The sequence below is a fragment of the Nycticebus coucang genome, chromosome 9, assembly GCF_027406575.1.
Source record: "Nycticebus coucang isolate mNycCou1 chromosome 9, mNycCou1.pri, whole genome shotgun sequence".
Taxonomy (NCBI): domain Eukaryota; kingdom Metazoa; phylum Chordata; class Mammalia; order Primates; family Lorisidae; genus Nycticebus; species Nycticebus coucang.
In genome coordinates this window covers 6,100,131-6,118,342 of record NC_069788.1, presented here as the reverse complement: position 1 = coordinate 6,118,342, position 18,212 = coordinate 6,100,131, and the positions used below count along the sequence as shown (strand labels likewise).

Below are 18,212 nucleotides of genomic sequence, written 5' to 3'. Positions count from 1 at the left end.
ACCTGCTACTTCTCCGCATGACATGCACCAGCCACTCACCTCTCGCATTCTCCCAATGTTCCACGCAGGCTTCTCACTTATGGTTCCCTATCGTCTAGGCTGCTCTCCCCCCACATGGACAATTCCTTGACCCCTTTTCAGTCTTTTCTCAGATGTCTTGCTCTCTTCTCAGTGAGGCCTAATCTAACCAGTCTGTTGACACTCGTAACCCGAACTCCCACCACCACCTACAACTCCTGACCTCCCTCTCTATAATTCTGTAGTTGTTCTTTATCTATCACTTGTCAAAAGATACTTGTACATTTATCTGTTTATTATGTTCACTGCTTATTTCCTGCTCCTCCCACTATAAAGTGACAAACTGCACAAAGGCAGATTTTTTTTTGTCTGTTTTGTTCTTTGATTAGCCAAGAGCTAACTCGTGGTTGACACTTAGTAGATGATTGGTATGTATTTCATGAATTAAATAAATTACATATATTAAAAAAAATTAGGTTTGGGAATAAAACAAAAATGGAGATTTTTTTAATCTAACAAATTAAAAGATCCAAAATTATCTCTAAACAGTGTTTCATTCCAACTGTCCTGCTAAATGGATTTAGTTAGGGAGCAGAGGAGAGAAGTAAATGCGTTTGCCCAATTTACTAAACACAGACCAGTAAATTAAACAAAGAATTCCAGAAATCATTGTCTGTTATCTATTTGAAATATGAGTCACTTTAAATTCTAAAGTAAAAATGAAGCAAAATACTGAAAAGTATCACCTGTAGTAAATCATTTAAAACAAGACTTTGGAACAAAGTCTATGTGGACAAATCTACAGAATTACTAGAGATTTAAAAAGTCCACAATTTCTTGTATGTTAGATGTAACTATGTATATTCCTAGACCTTGGATTCTAATCCATTACTTCTCTAGGTTATCAGGAAGGTAAATAAACCCCCCCCCCCCGCCCCAGAGATCACTTCTTAGTTCACACTGAGCTATTTTTCAAGAACTGATATACTTCTGAATCATAATACTAATGCATACTCAATTTAGAAAATAAGATCATGAATCAAAGAAAAATCCATAATTCTAGAACCTAATAACTATAAAATTTTGCAAAGCTTTGTACCTCAAAAACAGCATTTTAACAGGTATGTATGTTATACTCTTTAATAAAGAAGAGATAAACTTTCCATTTGACAGACTTGTGTTCAAACTTGGTGCTATGGAGACTTTAAGTTACTCTTTCTTTAGTTTTTCCCATTCTATTACTACAGAAACATTTCCATCTTCCACAATATAGCTGGCATTCACATTATGCTGTTCTTCAACAGCCCACAATTCACAAATTCTAAGTAGTCAAGTTTATCAATATTTTTCTTATCTTTTGTGATAGCTTTTATTGCTTTACTATAAAATCCTCCTCGGCCAACAGCACCATAAATATCCACTTACATCTTTTATTTTTACTGCAGTTTCTATTTCTTATTTAACTCTTTAATCCACTATAATTTTACTACACCTTATTTGGTAAGTCTGCAAAGATATTTTTCTCTCCCAAATAACCAAACATCTGCTTTATCCTTTCCATTTATTAATCTTTTTCTGTTAAACTGTGATTATATTATCTTCTATAGATACACCACACATGGTAATATATTCTGTGCTGGGCCAATGACATGCCTAATAGTCTATTTATAGTCCAATATCGGAATTTTAATTTTATAAATAATGTTTTAATATTTACACAGGTATTCCTCTTGAGGACCATTTAAAAATATTTTATTTGTTAAATAATTTTGAAAATGAAAAGTTTTTAAAAAGTTGGAAATATAAATTTAATTTCATTTCTGAAAAGGAACGTCTTTCTATCTAGCAACTAGTGCAGTGGTTCTCAACCTTCCTAATGCCGCGGCCCTTGAACACACAGCTCCTGTGGGTCGTGACACACAGGTTGAAAACCACTGATCTAGTGCTTTTTTCCTATTGTTGGGCCCAAGTTCTCCATTCAGATGATTTTTTAAAAATACAAACAAAACTAGTTACCTAAGCTTCTCTCACTATACCATTCAAAACAAGTTCAGGAAGAAAATACGGGTAGCTGCTATGAAAGAGCATCTGCAATAACCTTAGTGAAAATATTATTTATTTAAAGCTATATTTCCGAAGACATTGGAAAAATACATGACAAAAATCTCTATTAAGTACTAAAGCAGAAACACCATTCGCTCCCTCCAAAATGCCTTCTCTTTTTGTAAGTACTTTGTAAAATGGACAAGCACACATAGTAAAACTGCAACAAATTATCCAAGATCAAAATAAACCATAGTTTAAAAAGATGATCTGGGATATTAAAAATATTATGTATTAAGAAAAAACGCAAAGGCTAATTTTTTTCTTATCCTTGTTTTGTAACCGTTAAGAGCAATTTAACATATGCAAAGTAATACCTCCTCCAGTGTAGGAGAGCTGTTCTCCCTGAACAACCAGCACTGGAGGGGTCCAGACCTAGTGTAGCACAGCCCTGCAGGAAGCACACGGCTGCAAATTCCCAGACCTAGAGAACCAATTAAGACAGTCAAGCCCGGCCCTGGCCAAAAAACTGCAAAAAAAAAAGACAGTAAAAAAATAGAATATATAATTCAGATGTTAGCTCAGTACAATTTGGACCCTTTTCTGATACTAAAAAAGGAGTACTCAGATAAGAAACAATGTCAGAGTATATTATCAGAAGGTTGTTTTAACTGATTTTTATTAAATTCTTTTTTTTTTTTTTTTTTTACCCTGTTTTGACTAAGTTTATTCTGTGATTCTGGTTAAAGAAAACACTTGGAGCAAGAGGGACTTTACCTAACAATTGCAATCAGTGTAACTGGCTTATTGTACCCTCAATGAATCCCCAACAATAAAAAAAAAAAAAAAAGAAAGAAAAAAAAAAAAAAAAAAAAAAAAAAAACACTTGGAAGAAAAGCTCCCAGATTTTCTGTAAATAAAATGCAAAAGGAACTACAGAAACTTAAAATGAGAAAGAGTGCATCACTGCTCACAGCAACCTCAAACTCTTAGGCTTAAGGAATTCTCCCGCCTCAGCCTCCCAAGGAGCTGAAACCATAGGGGACTGCCACAACGTCCGGGTATTTTTTGCTGCAGCTGTCGTTGTTTAGCTGGCCTGGGCTGGGATCTAACCCACCACCCTCAGTGTATGTGGCTGGAGCCATAATCACTGTGCTACAGACACTGAGCCAAAAAAGAGTGAATTCTTTTTTTGTGTGTGTGGTTTTTGGCCGGGGCTAGGTTTGAACCCACCACCTCCAGCATATGGGACCGGCGCCCTACTCCTTGAGCCACAGGCACCGCCAAAAGAGTGAATTCTTGATAATCAGTTCCTAAGTGTCATTTTAATCTCTAAAATCCATGTTATAAAAAGGATTTAACTTTTTAAATTTACGATTAATAACCACTACTGGTTATTAAAGGGTACTCACACAAAACAAGAGTTTGGCAATCTATGACCCTAAGTTTGAGTGAACTACAAAAATAATGGTAAAAACTTCAGCTAAGAATACACAAAAACAAATTCCAAACAGATTTACTTCTCATACAACGCCATCTCCAATTTTACATAAGAATTAGAATCCCCCCAAAATAATGCTATATTCATGACCAGACACTGAAGAGAACTTTATCTGTAAAAATAATCTCCAAGTTCATTACAAGTTCAAACAGTTGTCTGTATATATTGATAATGATTTCAAAATTTCTTTAAGATGAATGTATTGTGTAACAAAGTATCTAATAAGGCATAAAATTACATAAAATGTTATTCACTTTAAAGAAGCACAAAAGTTCTAATGAAAAGAAAATATAACTGTGGGGTCACAAAAAAAAAGGCTAAAAATAATTTTCTAACAGAGAGGTTAAAGCCAGGCATCAAACATCGTGAGAAAATGGCTACGAAGGAAGACGAAGCCACGGTAAGTTAGAGACAGAAAGACAGGGAGGGAAAGAGGAGAGCGCGAGAGCTTCCTACTAGGACTTTGAGAATCTGATAGCAAAGAAAATCTTATAATCTGCTGCAATTAATAATGTGGATAAATGTCAAAGTAAAATGCGATATACGATATGGAGAGAAAAAGGTCTATTGAACACTATTATGATATGTAGCAGATTTGGAAAATAACGGCTAATATTTACTGAGTGCTTCACTATATGCAAGACACTATTCAAAACACTTTACATATGATGGGTGCAATCCTCATCCATCCTTTGAGGTGAGTGCTTCTTTTATCCCCCAAAAGGTGGTATTCCTTACCAATAAGGAAACTTCCCAGAGGCGAAGTCCAGGTTTAAAGTTATGCAGTCTGTTGTCAAAAGAGTCTACCTTTATGCTTTCCTCATTAAGCATATACTCATTCTAATTAATTTTTTTAATTACAGTATAACTCAATCTACCTCAAAGAACATGAAAAGTAAAGAGATTAACTTAAAATTCAAAGACTGACAAAAACAGACCTAAGGATAAAGATGCAAATTTTTAATTTTATCATTAATAAAAACTAAAGACTATGTATCTTAAAGTATGAGAATGCATACTATGTACAGAAAATAACCATTGCCTATTAGAAAATGGACTGAAAATGATATGCTATAGAGAGAATACACATCTATTTTGATTCAAAAGCTGAGGGTAATATAACAAACAGGCCTTCAATTTTGTTTGTAAGTTTTGGCTGCAAAATCTTTCCCATTGAGATTTTAAAATAAAAGAGAAACATAAAGAAGATAGTTAAGATTCAATTTTATTTAGGAGGGAACTGTATAAGGAGAAGCATTTAATCACATGCCTTGCCATGATAATTCTTCTGAGGTTACTAATGTAGATATGAGCTAAAAATCACAACCAATCACTCATAATCTAAGAGCCAGAAATAATGTAGGAAACAACACAGGCTAGTTTATTTCCAGAGCACTATCTCCTCTCAGTATCCTCCTGCACCTGTAACTAGCAGCAACAAATCAACATAGAACTAGGACAAATAGCCACAAAGTAACAATAATGAATAACACTCCCAACTTCAGTTAAAAGAGGAAGCCACAGCAGTATTTGTAATCAGCTTTTTGTCCACACACACAAAAGTGTGTGTGGGGGGGGGGGGGGGCAGAGGATGCGTAATAGGAACAGAAGAATAAAGGAACATAATCACCTGGGCAGCACAACACCCTGAGAGCCTCTCTCCCTATTTTACTACTATAATCAAAATAATTAGTATGCACAGTAGCTGCTCTCAGGTCTCCACACACTCAATTTTGGAGTTTAGTTGTACCTCCTGTTGAAACACACAATGTTTTTAAGATTTAGCAGATACAAAAAACAATAATGTCTGAAAAGAAGAACCAAAATACTAAACTGATATAAAATACAGAAAATGAACACACAATGATTCGAAGAGTTAAGTGAAAAAAATGTATGAACCAAGTACACAACAAGAACTTTGTTTTAACAAAGGGCAGACGCTGTAATTACCAGGAGTAGTACTTATTCTTCCTCCTCTTGATTTTCCTGGAAACTAGCCTGATGCTACTTCAAACAGAAACATTACGATAGTGTACCATTTTGTTTTAAATATTTTTATAGTTGTTTTAATAAAAACTCACTTTAAATAATTTTTTTAAGTTATATAGTTTTATGTCAAACATTTTAACCACTAAATTTTGAGTCAACAAACATTTATAGAGTACTTGTATGAGCCAAGTATGGGCTAAAGCACGTAACAGGGAAAAAGAAAAGACATGTACTTACCCTCATGGAGACTGCAGTCTAGCAGGCAAGAAAGACATGAAACAAGGACTTACAACAATGATTAAGTGTCATCAAATAGAAGGGATAGGGAAACCTTGAAATATATAGCAAAAGGCTCTAAACATAAGGGGGGTGGTAGTATTCAGGGAATGTGGGTAGAACAAAGACCTGGAAAATAAGCAAAGAATGCTGATGGGAGGCGAGCATATTAGCTTGAGGCTACAGAGAGCACAAAGCAACATAAAGAAGGATGACCAGCACACAGAGCACAAAAGGGCAAATATCCAAAGAGGCTTAGAGGTGGGGGCAGAGTACAGAGTGCTTTCTAAGCTATGTTAGGCATTTTGGACTAAATTCCAGTAATAATAGGTCTACATTTTTAGGGAAAAAGGAGTAGAGTAATAAACACAATAAAATTAACATTGGAATAATTTATTGCAGTTTTCTCTTGACCAGAATGGGAATGGATTGGAAAGGATATAAATAAAAGCAAAAGCTGACTCTGCCAAAGAAATCAAAGTGTTCAAAAAACTAAATTTCGTTTAAAAAATAAAAAAATCTGGGCAGCCCTGTGGCTCAAAGGAGGCGCTGGCCCCATATGCCGGAGGTGGTGAGTTCACACCCAGCCCCGGTCAAAAACTGCAAAAAAAAAAAAATCAGTTTGACATGAAGATTTTTAAGATTGTCTCAAGAAACTGAATATCTGCTCTCAATTTTAAGTATTTATTTGGCAATATATAAACTTGAAAAAACATACTATGCTTCATTGTTTCTGGAGTTCAAACACCAACACGTAATTCAAAAGCCTACTACATCAAAATCAATGAAGGACACAGCTGGTACAACAGTAACACATAAAGAATTCACAGAGAAGGCAAAGGGTGCTATATAAAGTTAAATGCATAGTATCTGAAGCAAAAAGAAAAATCTCCCAGAGATGTAACTAGTTACTATCTCTATAAACTTCAGTTTCCTCCTTAATAAAGTAGGTGTATCTTACAGAATGGTTATAAAAAGCAAATGAGACAAAATGTTTTGTAAACTCAAAGGCTATTTTGTACTAATACATGTACTTACATGAACTGTCTGTGAACAACTGAATCCTCACGTATTATAAAAGTAAATCTGACTGAACACACTTTTACTTTTTCTAAGACTTTTATGGGAAACCACTTTTCCCCCTGCAGCTTCCTTAAGGAGCTGAACAAATTACTGTTCTGTTTATATAAATATCCACTCAACTGGATCATAGACTTCCCAGTTTCAAAAGATGTCTAAGAAAATGATTAAATCCATTACTCAAAGAATCCCTGAAAAAAACTAAAAATAAGAAGTCAGAGATCTTATGAGAAAATGTTGATAATTTGCTTTACTTAGACAAATATGAAAATTCAACCTTGAACCAACAATCACTCTGAAAAACATGTGATACCAACTAAAAGAGGAAATGTGAAGTGATCCCTAATTACTACTGGAACTGCTCATCAGGTATATCACACAAGGCTGGGGTAGAGGTGGGCACACCTCATCACATCTATAACCTAAAAACAAATTTCATCTTATTATTTACAAAAGAAATTAAAACACAGCTACAAGAGCAACTCACCTAAGGAAACTGTCAATCTTCAAAGTTTCGCCCCTTTTTTTGTCAACCATAATTTGAAAAGAAATTTAAGCAAAAGAAAAATTAAAAAATAAATATCTAGTTTATATATTTGGTACTTCAGTATAATATACATTAATTTTATTTCCCTAAAGAAACCAAAACTGTTACTGTGTCTTGGGGGTCTCTCACAGCTAGTCTTTTTTTTAAGAGGTTAAAAAAAAAGGAGAAAATAGGGAGATTGAGAAGGTGGACAGCAAGAAAAATAAATAAAACAAAAATTGTGCCAAATAGAAATATGATGATCATTCAGGGATCAGATTAAAAAACAAACACCATGCCAAAAACAAGAACATAGATAAATTGAAATGATTAAACAAAATCACAAATTATAAAACCTTTATGAAAGTGAAATAACTAGAAAAACAATACAATGGGAGAAGAAAATGAGTTCTGAAAGAAAAAATGGTTACTAACAATAGGTTGCAATAAGTGGATTTAAATCACTGATGAGTAGATATCTACCTAGGAATAAAGTCTGGACTGAGTAGGAAAAAAGGAAAGATCGAACAGAACACATCAAAGAAAGAGTGAGTGAACAGAAAAACACTCCACAAAATACTACAATCTTACAATTTACTGAATTATACGTAAGATAATGTTTATGTTATATATTAAAATTATATGGTAAATCTTACAGAAATATAATTGTATAAGCAATCCTTCTAATAATTATATAAGAAATATTAGGACAATTATACCCCTAAGAGTCTAAGAAAAAAAATCCTGATTGAATAAATGTTAAGAAAATACCAACTACAAATAATTCAAATACATATTGGAAATAAGGCAAAATGTAACACTGAAATGTGAAGGGAAAGAATCTTCAAAGATTTGCATCTAGTTTTAGGAGACTCCTTGCTGTCTTTGTTTAAACTAGTTTTCTCATACTATCACAAAGTAATAAATGTAGAGGAGCTCTATGACTTCCTTCTTAGCATTAACTGGACGTATGGGTAATAAAGCCATTATCCCAGGCAAAGCTGTTCCCTTACACTCAAAGTTTTAACAATCAAGTTCCTCAAAAGTCCTTATCATCAGGCATTAAGACTGCAGAAGGTAACAGCAACCTTCCACAGAGGCGACAAGGGAGACACAAGGGTGAGGAAGCACCTAGGCAAAATACTGACAGCATGAGAAACAGAGGGAAAGTGGACTTTGCTGACTTGGTAAATATAAGAAAAATGCAAACAGCAAGATTAGCAAACATTTCTTCAACGTATTATACTGTTTTTCCACAAGATAAACACGCATTCAGTGAATCTCTAAATTTAACATTAAAAGCTGCTTTAATGGAAGTCTCTTCTGATCCTCCCTACCCATGTCATTTATTATTGAAGTAGACTTGTTTACCATAAGCAAATACAAAATAAATTATATCTGAAAAAGGCATATATGGGTATACAGGTAAGAGAAAGGACAACACCAGAGATTTGTTAATACTTCCAAAAAGTAAACACTGTGACACCAAGCACACATTCACACAGAAAATGAGTTACAGGTTAGTGATAACACATGGGTGGCATCTTGTGTGTTGCTTTTGAAAACAATTATTAAAGGAGGTTCCAGAGTGCTGGAAAGCAGCTGACCACTTCAGGTCTCCTCCTGAGACTTAAGTCCAGTTCCGTTTTCACAGTTTATGCAGGTCCAAAGTAGCTGGGTTTTGTAAGCAGGTAAGAAAACACTAAGACAAGCTCAAGTGGGTTCTAAAATTGGGTAATTTTATAGACATGGGTTTTGATATTACAAATGTAATGAATAACCTAGTCTACTCATAAGCCTTACTTTTTTACAAATCAGTTTTGTAAGTTTTTTATTTTTATTCTTCCCTTACCTCAAAGCTATCCTTAGACCAAGTCTTTCCTCTTCCTACAAACTATTCTGCTTTGTTTTAACCCCCTACCCATCCTTTAACTTTTCTTATCCCACCCCAGTGTATCAATTACATTGATTACCTACTGCCTTTTCATTTAACCTTTACTAATGCTGAAGAATTGAGCCTATAAAGAGCAAGAAAACATAATCGTAGTCCTTCAGGAGCTAACAGTGTAGTAGAGGAAACAAAGGTAAGTAAATAGCCACAAACATATGACAAAAGCAATAGGAGACAGAAAATAACTGCTTAATTCTGCCCAGGGACATCTAAGTTTAAAGAGTGAACAGACAGATGTTCACAGAATGTATAAACACGAAGGGCATTCCAGAGAGAAATAAAACATGTGCAGAGACAAAGGGGTGAAAGGATTATGGTTGATTCTAAGAAATGTCATAGAGCTGTACAAAGTTAGAGCACAACGAGGTGATGGGAAAGGGTCAGTCTTGTGCCACATTAAAACAGATGAGACTATTAAAAGCCATTCAGGGAAAGGAGGAGGTATGACACATAATCTGAATTTCTAAAAGTTTAGAGTACTGGTAATTTTTCCCTGGGAATATATGGCAATGTCTAGAGATTTTTTGATAATCAGGGGTGAGGGATGCTGCTAGCATTTAGTGGACAGAGGCCAGGGAAGCGCAGGAAGGATAACTGCCCACATCCGAGAATTATGTGGCCCAAAAGGGCCACGGTTAAGAAACCTTGGTTAAAGCTAAATTCCAGGATAGAGGAATAAAACTAAGGGCAGGGGATCAAGTAGCATGAAGTTCTAGAAGAGTGAAGGCCATTTTCTTGTTACCCAGCAACTCTGATAATAGCCTAGTACCACAGATACAACGTAAGGACTCAATATTACTTGCCAAGTGAATGAATGATGTAGAACTCCGAAGCCTGAAATGTGGCTGTGGTGACTGTAATGGAAAACAGACTCAAGAAAGTAGAATACACAGGTCTTATTTACTAAACAGACATAAAAAATAAACAAAATGACGTCATTTGAAAATAAAATGACTTCCAGACTTCTAGCTTGGAATAAATAACAAGTTCAGAGAAGTAAAAGTTCTATTTTAGATATTTTTAACTTTGAGATATTCAAATAGAGAGGTCTAATAGTTTGCATATGATTTGAAATAAGAAAATCCAACTATTCCCACCACCTTGATCTTACATTATTCTCTGAGTTATAATCAGAAAATGAACAAACCCTATGTACAATGTAGTATCTTAAATGTTGAGTCTTTCTTACTCCCCTCCCACTGATACTTGGCAATATCACAGTAACCGACAAGAAGAGAAAAGAAAACTTTTAAAGGTAGCCAGACAGAGAATGGCAAAGAATCAAAAGAGGAAAAAAGAAATCAGTACTACAAACATTCATATTTAAAAAAAAAAAAAATTATTCTGACCCATACTGTGACAGCTTGAAATAATACACTGTATCACCACGTAGGCAAACTATTCTTCCAAGCAGCATGAGGAATTATTTCTTCCTATCACCATCATATTCATACCTTGATAATGAGGACAAGACAAACTATATGCCAGAGTGAACCTTAACACCATCACTATACACATAAAATCCAGATTCTCTCTAGGAATTTAAAAAATATATATAAATAAACATGTTTGAAAGTATGCAAAACTGCTGTTCTAGTACAGGTATTTCTTAAAGCAGAACTTAATAAATTTCAGTTAATTTACCAAGCTAACCTAATACATTTCTTAATAAGGAACTAAGACTTGCTTGAAAATGTGAATGGAAAAGGGAAAGAAAAAAAAAATTTACCGTAAACCATGAAGATGAAATAATCTTTCAAAAATGTTCCACAATGACCTGCTTGGTAATTAATTCTGTTACCTGAATCTACCAGTCACATTTCTATGCATCACACAAAACCCCAGGTATTTCTGTCACACATTTACAGAGGGTTTAGTACCATCCATGGTGTCAAGTATCCACTGGGGGTCTTGTAACATATCCACCACAGTAAGGGGAAATTACTGGTACTTATAGGTGTATACCTTACATCTATCTATCAGCATTTATTTACTGGCTTATCAACAACCTAGAAAATATTTTATCTCATTTTATAAATATTTGGTATCCTTTTCTAAAAGATGACTAACATCAATTTCTGAAGTAGTCAAGTGTTATTATTGGAAAGTTTAGCCTCCCAAGAATAAAGCATGATGGAGTCAAACAGTCTGGGCTGAATCCTGGATTTGCTTCTTAGAATGTGTGACCTTCATCAAGTTTCCATGCCTCAGTTTCCTTCACCGTACGGTAAGAATAATAGTTCCCAGCTACAGAGCATTTAAGATGTTAACAGAAAATAAGTAGTGCTTTGTACATAGTAATCACTCACACAGTGAGTGTGAAAAAAGAAAAGTGACATACCATCTCTGTCTACCACAGGTCTACCGGACATTGTAAGTGTCACATACTCCCCTTCTTATATAAATCTATAGTTTTTCAAAGAGAAGAAACTTTTCCCTGTAGGGGAAAGCTCCTATAATATTTTACTTTCTTTTTCTTTCAGGAAAACTATTCTACTCTTTAGTATAATTTTCTAAGTACAATTATACCCTAGTGTTTCAAATGCCTTTGTTGTTTTAATGGTTGTTCATTATAATAAGACTACATATTTAAATTATTTAACCAAAATAGTCATATGTGAAAAAAGAAAACATGATTATCCATAATTATCACTCATGCAAATACCACATCAGATACCTTTAGAAAGTAGGTCAGAGGAAAAAAATGGTCCAGAATACGCCACAGAGACAGAGATATAAAATGTTGACGAGAAGGTACAAAAGACAAAATGAGAAAGTCTAAGATGTAAATCTCATTTGTTTTACGTTCATATTTGGTTAAGTCCCCAAAAAGATAAAAGAATAGAGCAGAGAGGTTATTTTAAAAGATAAGGACTGAGAATTTTTCAGTGTCAATAAAGACATTACAGATTCAAGAAAGCTAATAGATCTCAAACAAGATAAATAAAAAGAAGCTGACACCTCACCTAACCCCTGTGAGAACAGCCCACATCACAAAATCTCAAAGCTGCAGATGCTGGTGTGGATATAGAGAGAAGAAACACTTTCACACTGCTGGTGGGACTGCAAACTAAGACAACCCTTTTGGAAGGAAGCATGGAGAATCCTCGAAGAACTCAAACTAGCCCTCCTATTTAATCCTGCAATCCCATTACTTGGGCATCTACCCAGAAAAATAAAAATCATTTTCTCATAAGGACATCTGCACTAGACTGTTCATTGCAGCTTAATCTACAATCGCCAAAATGTGGAAACAGCCTAAATGCCCACCAATCCAGGAATGGATTAACAAGCTGTGGTATCTGTATACCATGGAATACTATTCAGCCATTAAAAAAGATGGAGACTTTACATCTTTTGTATTAACTTGGATGGAGTTGAAATACATTCTTCTTAGTAAAGCATCACAAGAATGCAGAAACAAGAATCAATGTACTCAATTCTTATATGAGGACAATTGATGGTAATACGTGGTGGGGGATGGGGGAATGGGGAAGCAGAGAGAGGGAAGTAGGGAGGGGGTGGGGGGTTACGGTGTGTGACACATCGTAAGACAGACTTTACCTGGCAAATGCAGGCAATGTAACCCGGTTCTTTGTACCGTCAATGATTCCCCAACAATTAAAAAAAAAAAAAGAAAAAAAACCTGCCACCAAGACATCATAGTCAAACTGCAGAAAACCAAAAAGAAAGGGAAGATCTTAAAAAGCAACCAGAGAAAGAAATCATCTTCAAAGAAGTTAGATAGTAAATTTAAACACATGTATCAATAATTACATGTAAAGGACTAACTACTAACATAAAGATTGTCATACTGTATTTTTAAAAGCCACTTCCACGCTACACATATATATTTTTTTTTTTTTGGTAATTTATTTTTTTTTATTTTTTTATTATTATTATTTTTTTTATTTTAAACTCTTTTTTTTTGCAGTTTTTGACCGGGGCTGGGTTTGAACCCACCACCTCCAGCATATGGGGCTGGCGCCCTACCCCTTTGAGCCACAGGCACTGCCCGGTAATTTATTTTTTGTTATTGTTGTTGTTGCTGCAGTTGTCATTGTTGTTCAGCAACAATGGGCTCAAATCTACCATCCTACAAATCTAACGGCTGAGCTATAGGCGCCAAGCCACTACACATATTTTGAGATAAAAAAAAGTATAAAATATGGTATATATACATATAGATATACCCACACACATGCATCTAAACACCAAAAACAGTTATACAAAACTACCAGTATAAAAACTATCCAGAAAAAGAAGTAACTAAGAAAAAGGGAGAATAACATTCCCTGCTAGTCGCTAACATGGGAGTGTCAAGGAAGAGGTTATGATTAAAGTACGAAGATCTCTGAAAGTCAGGAGTTGGCTTAGGTAAAGTACAAGATTAGTAAAATACCTTAATCACCTCTTTATACTACCTTGAGCAGAAGAGTGACAAAGCAAAGGCACAACTGACAAGATCACTATCACAGTGTTACACAGTCTACTAGAAGGAAGAGAGGGAGAAGACGCCAGAAGCAACAAGACCTGCTTGGAGAATGCTGTATTATATAATACAGGTAAGACAAGGGCCTGGGACTAGTAGAGGTGAAAAGGATAGATCTAGGAAGCATTTCCAAAAGACTAATCCCCACCAGTTTTCCTGTGCTTCTTAAAAGATAACTATTTTTATTTTCTGTTATAACTAACTTGAATTATAATACTGATTCCCACTAATTCAACCTAATAATATACACTTTAGTAAGAAAATTTTTGCAAAAATAAACTACCAACAAGCTAATTGACCTACATAAAGCACAATGCAGGCGGCGCCTGTGGCTCAGTGAGTAGGGCGCCGGCCCCATATGCCGAGGGTGGCGGGTTCAAACCCAGCCCTGGCCAAACTGCAACCAAAAAATAGCCAGGCATTGTGGCGGGCGCCTGTAGTCCCAGCTGCTCGGGAGGCTGAGGCAAGAGAATCGCGTAAGCCCAAGAGTTAGAGGTTGCTGTGAACCGTGTGACGCCACGGCACTCTACCTGAGGGCGGTACAGTGAGACTCTGTCTCTACAAGAAAAAAAAAAAAAAAAAGCACAATGCATACAATCTATAATTACATATTATGAATTCTTGGCTATTAAAACTACTAACAAGGGAAAAAATTGATACTTTTTCACTTATAAATGCTGGCGTATACAATATGAAGTTCTCTCATATCATAATAACTAAAAATCCTCTTATTTTCAAAAGTTCTTTACCAAGAGAATTATCAACTATGTAGTGAAATTGAACAACTCACCAATGCTGGGTGGGCTGCCATAGTTAATCGGAGACTCAGGTGGTCTTCCACAATGCAGTGCAGCCAGAGCAGACCCTTTCCACACAACATGCTTACAGCCTGTTAAACAGACACATGTTTATGCATACAAAGATAGATCACAAAAACAAAGTGAGAACTACAAGGTCTACACCCTATCAGAAAACTTTCATACTTTTATTTGTACGTAGCAAGGACTGTCTTCCAGCTCCCAATAAAGTTTGTACTCCAGGAACACTTTGAGGAATTTCTTGTTCAAGAAGAGGTCCAAGACGATGACATATTTGCAGCAAGTGATCAGGTGCTAAATGTCTGTAATACTTCACCTATTACATGAAAGAGAAATATAAAAACACTAGCTAAATAAAGTGGTATAATTCTGTATGTTACAATATACTTTTAAAAATATGTTATATGTTCTGGCTATTCAACATTTCATTTTATAAGTGGGAAAAGTTTATAGTTATTTTGTGAAACAACTTGACTCAAAGAATAAAATAGCTATTCCAACCAATTTAATCCACTGAAGAACAAAAGGCTAAAAATTAACATAACCTAAATGTAACAAGCTGTCAACAAATGTTGGTCAATGTAAATACTGAACAATGAAAAATACATGCCATTATAACCTAAAATGGCAAATTTCAGTTTATCATTGTAATTTTCAAAACCTTCAAGCATTAAGCAACAACCAAAAAACTTACCAACCTATAAATGTTTTAAGCCCTTGATATAAAAAAAATCTCCAGAATACTTAAGAATTAAAGAGAATTGATAGTTTATGTTATTATAAAATTTAAAAACACTATACAACATCTGTGCTGAATTTTATGATTTATTTTCCAAAAACCTTACAGAGAGAAATGCCAAGCAATCCCAACTGCTGCCTTACACAAGGTCTCAAGTATAAAATCAATCTACACACTAGAACAACTTTGAGCACTTTGGAGTAACTTCAAAATACCGAATAATTTTTACCAGCATTTGAATCTGTAAGATGAAATGCTAATATTTTTATTACCTAGTCTTTTAGTAAATGAATAATATTCACACAATAATCTAAAGAAAATTAAATTAGAAAAATAAACTATTTTATCACTTTATATTTAGCTATGAAGTTATAAAAAATGTCCTACTGTCCTAAACATTCAGTTCCGCTGTTCTTAAGGTATGTTCTGTGAACCCCTGGAGGTTCCACAAGCAAAAACTATAAATAATACCAAGCTGATATTTGGTTTTTCAGTCTCATTTTCTCATGAGTTTATGGTAGAGGTTTCCAGAGGTCACGTGACATGATGTCACAACAGACTTTTTAATTAATTTATTTATTTATTTATTTTGAGGCAAGAGTCTCACTTTGGCCCTCGGTAGAGTGCTGTGGCATCACAGCTCACAGTGACCTCAAACTCTTGGGCTTAAGCAATTCTCTAGCCTCAGTCTCCCAAGTAGCTGGGACTACAGGTGCCCACCACAACACCCGGCTGTTTTTTTTTTTTGTTTTTTTTTTGTAGAGACGGGAGTCTCATTGTACTGCCCTCGGGTAGAGTGCCGTGGCGTCACACAGCTCACAGCAACCTCTAACTCTTGGGCTTACGCGATTCTCTTGTCTCAGCCTCCCGAGCAGCTGGGACTACAGGCGCCCGCCACAACGCCCGGCTATTTTTTTTTTTCTGTTGTTGCAGCTTGGCTGGGGCTGGGTCCGAATCCGCCACCCTCGGCATATGGGGCCGGCGCCCTACTCACTGAGCCACAGGCGCCGCCCTGGCTGTTTTTTTTGTTGAAGTTGTCATTGTTGTTTAGCTGGCCCCGGGCCAGATTCGAACCCACCAGCCTTGGTGCATGTGCGATGGGCGCCAAGCCCACAACAGACTTTTTATGTCTGTCTTTTATTAAGCCAGATGTTAAAAGATTCACAAAAATGTAAAACAATGCAACTCCTCTCACAAATATGTTTTGTTTGGAAAATGTTACTTGAATTAACATGAAATTAATTATTATATTATTATTTAATAGGTTTCCTACATGTTAAGTTTCTAATATGATAAATACCAATAGATTACAATCCACATCACAAAAGAAATTTCAACAATCTTTCATCCTAAGACTGAGACTGAGCTGAAAACTGCTACTCACGGTTACTGAGGAATAGCAATTTTAACACAAATTATTTTCGAAAAGACTGATTAGGGGTGCGGGGAGCAGAGGAATTAAATAATTTATCTCCATCCTGTAGTACCTATAATACCCTAAATGCAGAAGACCATGAAAAATATTTTTTAAAACGTATCCAATACTCATCCTTTTTCCTTCAATAGGAATACTTCTACCTTATTCTGTGTCCATACACACCTGTTGTAAAGAGAGTATGGAGCGATTGTCACACTCTGTTCATTTACAATAGTAGAGTCTGGCACATAGGAAGTGGTCAATAGGTCTTGGCAGAATTCGTATTTATGGAAAAAGGGGTTCTAATAGGGTATACGTAAAAATGAATTATAAACATGACAACCCTGCTTTGGAGATGTAACAAGCATTACAGACATGAAAGTCTTTGAAAAATCCTGAGATAAATCTAGTTAATTTTGTTTAACCCAGTTTTCCAAACTCATTTAGCTACAGAATCCCTTTTTTCCTAATAATACCTATTATAAACCCAACATATTTTAGGAAACACTTGTATAATTAGCTAAATAAAACAGAAAAAGTAATTCTGTAATTAAAATGAGTTTTTAAAACTGTACTTACACATTTCTGTAATTTTCCCCAAAATAATTTATTTAAAAATAAAATGTAAGGCTTGGTGCCTGTAGCTCAAGCAGCTAAGGCACCAGCCACATACACCAGAGCTGGCATGTTCAAAGCCAGCCTGGGCCTGCCAAACAACGACAACTACAACCAAAAAGGAAATAGCTGGGCGCTGTGGCAGGCGCCTATAGTTCCAGCTACTTGGGAGGCTGAGGTAAGGGAATTGCTTAAGCCCAGGAGTTGGAGGTTGCTGTGAGCTGTGATGTCATAGCACTCTACCCAGGCTGACAGCTTGAGGCTCTGTCTCTAAATAAAACAAAATAAAATAAAATAAAATGTAAGGCTTTTCTGGGGGTGACTGCCTCCATAGGAGAATATGTCTCTCACAAAGGGTCTTATTCATCCCTCTCCAGAAAAGAACAGGTGTGAAATGCCCAGGGATGCTATAAAGTCACCAGTCTCTTTTGGCTCATAAAGTTTCAGAGAAGTCCACTGTCACCCTGATGGATCTCGAACACTTTGACACTGTTGGTAGAAATGTAAACCACTACAGCCTCTTTGGAAAGAAATATGGAGAATCCTCAAAGAACTAAAAGTAGACCTTCCATTTGATCCTGCAATCTCATTACTAGGCATCAATCCAGAAGAAAAAAATTTATTTTACCATAACGACATATGCACTAGAATGTTTATAACAGCTCAATCCACAATCACCAAGACAGAGAATCAACCCAAGTGCCCATCAACACATGGATGATTAATAAACGGTGGTATATGTACACC

At 35.4% G+C, this 18,212-nt stretch overlaps 1 protein-coding gene across 2 annotated transcripts in view; it reads right to left on the bottom strand.

Moving 5' to 3' along the window:
• Positions 1-18,212, bottom strand: part of PHIP (pleckstrin homology domain interacting protein) — a 150,420-nt gene that overhangs the window by 112,522 nt on the left and 19,686 nt on the right. For both annotated transcript variants that reach the window (XM_053601655.1, XM_053601654.1), the window contains exons 5-6: positions 14,860-15,010; positions 14,667-14,765 (exon numbers count right to left, since the gene is read on the bottom strand). In XM_053601655.1, the coding sequence (XP_053457630.1) occupies positions 14,667-14,765; positions 14,860-15,010 (250 nt within the window). The remainder of the gene's footprint in view (positions 1-14,666; positions 14,766-14,859; positions 15,011-18,212) is intronic.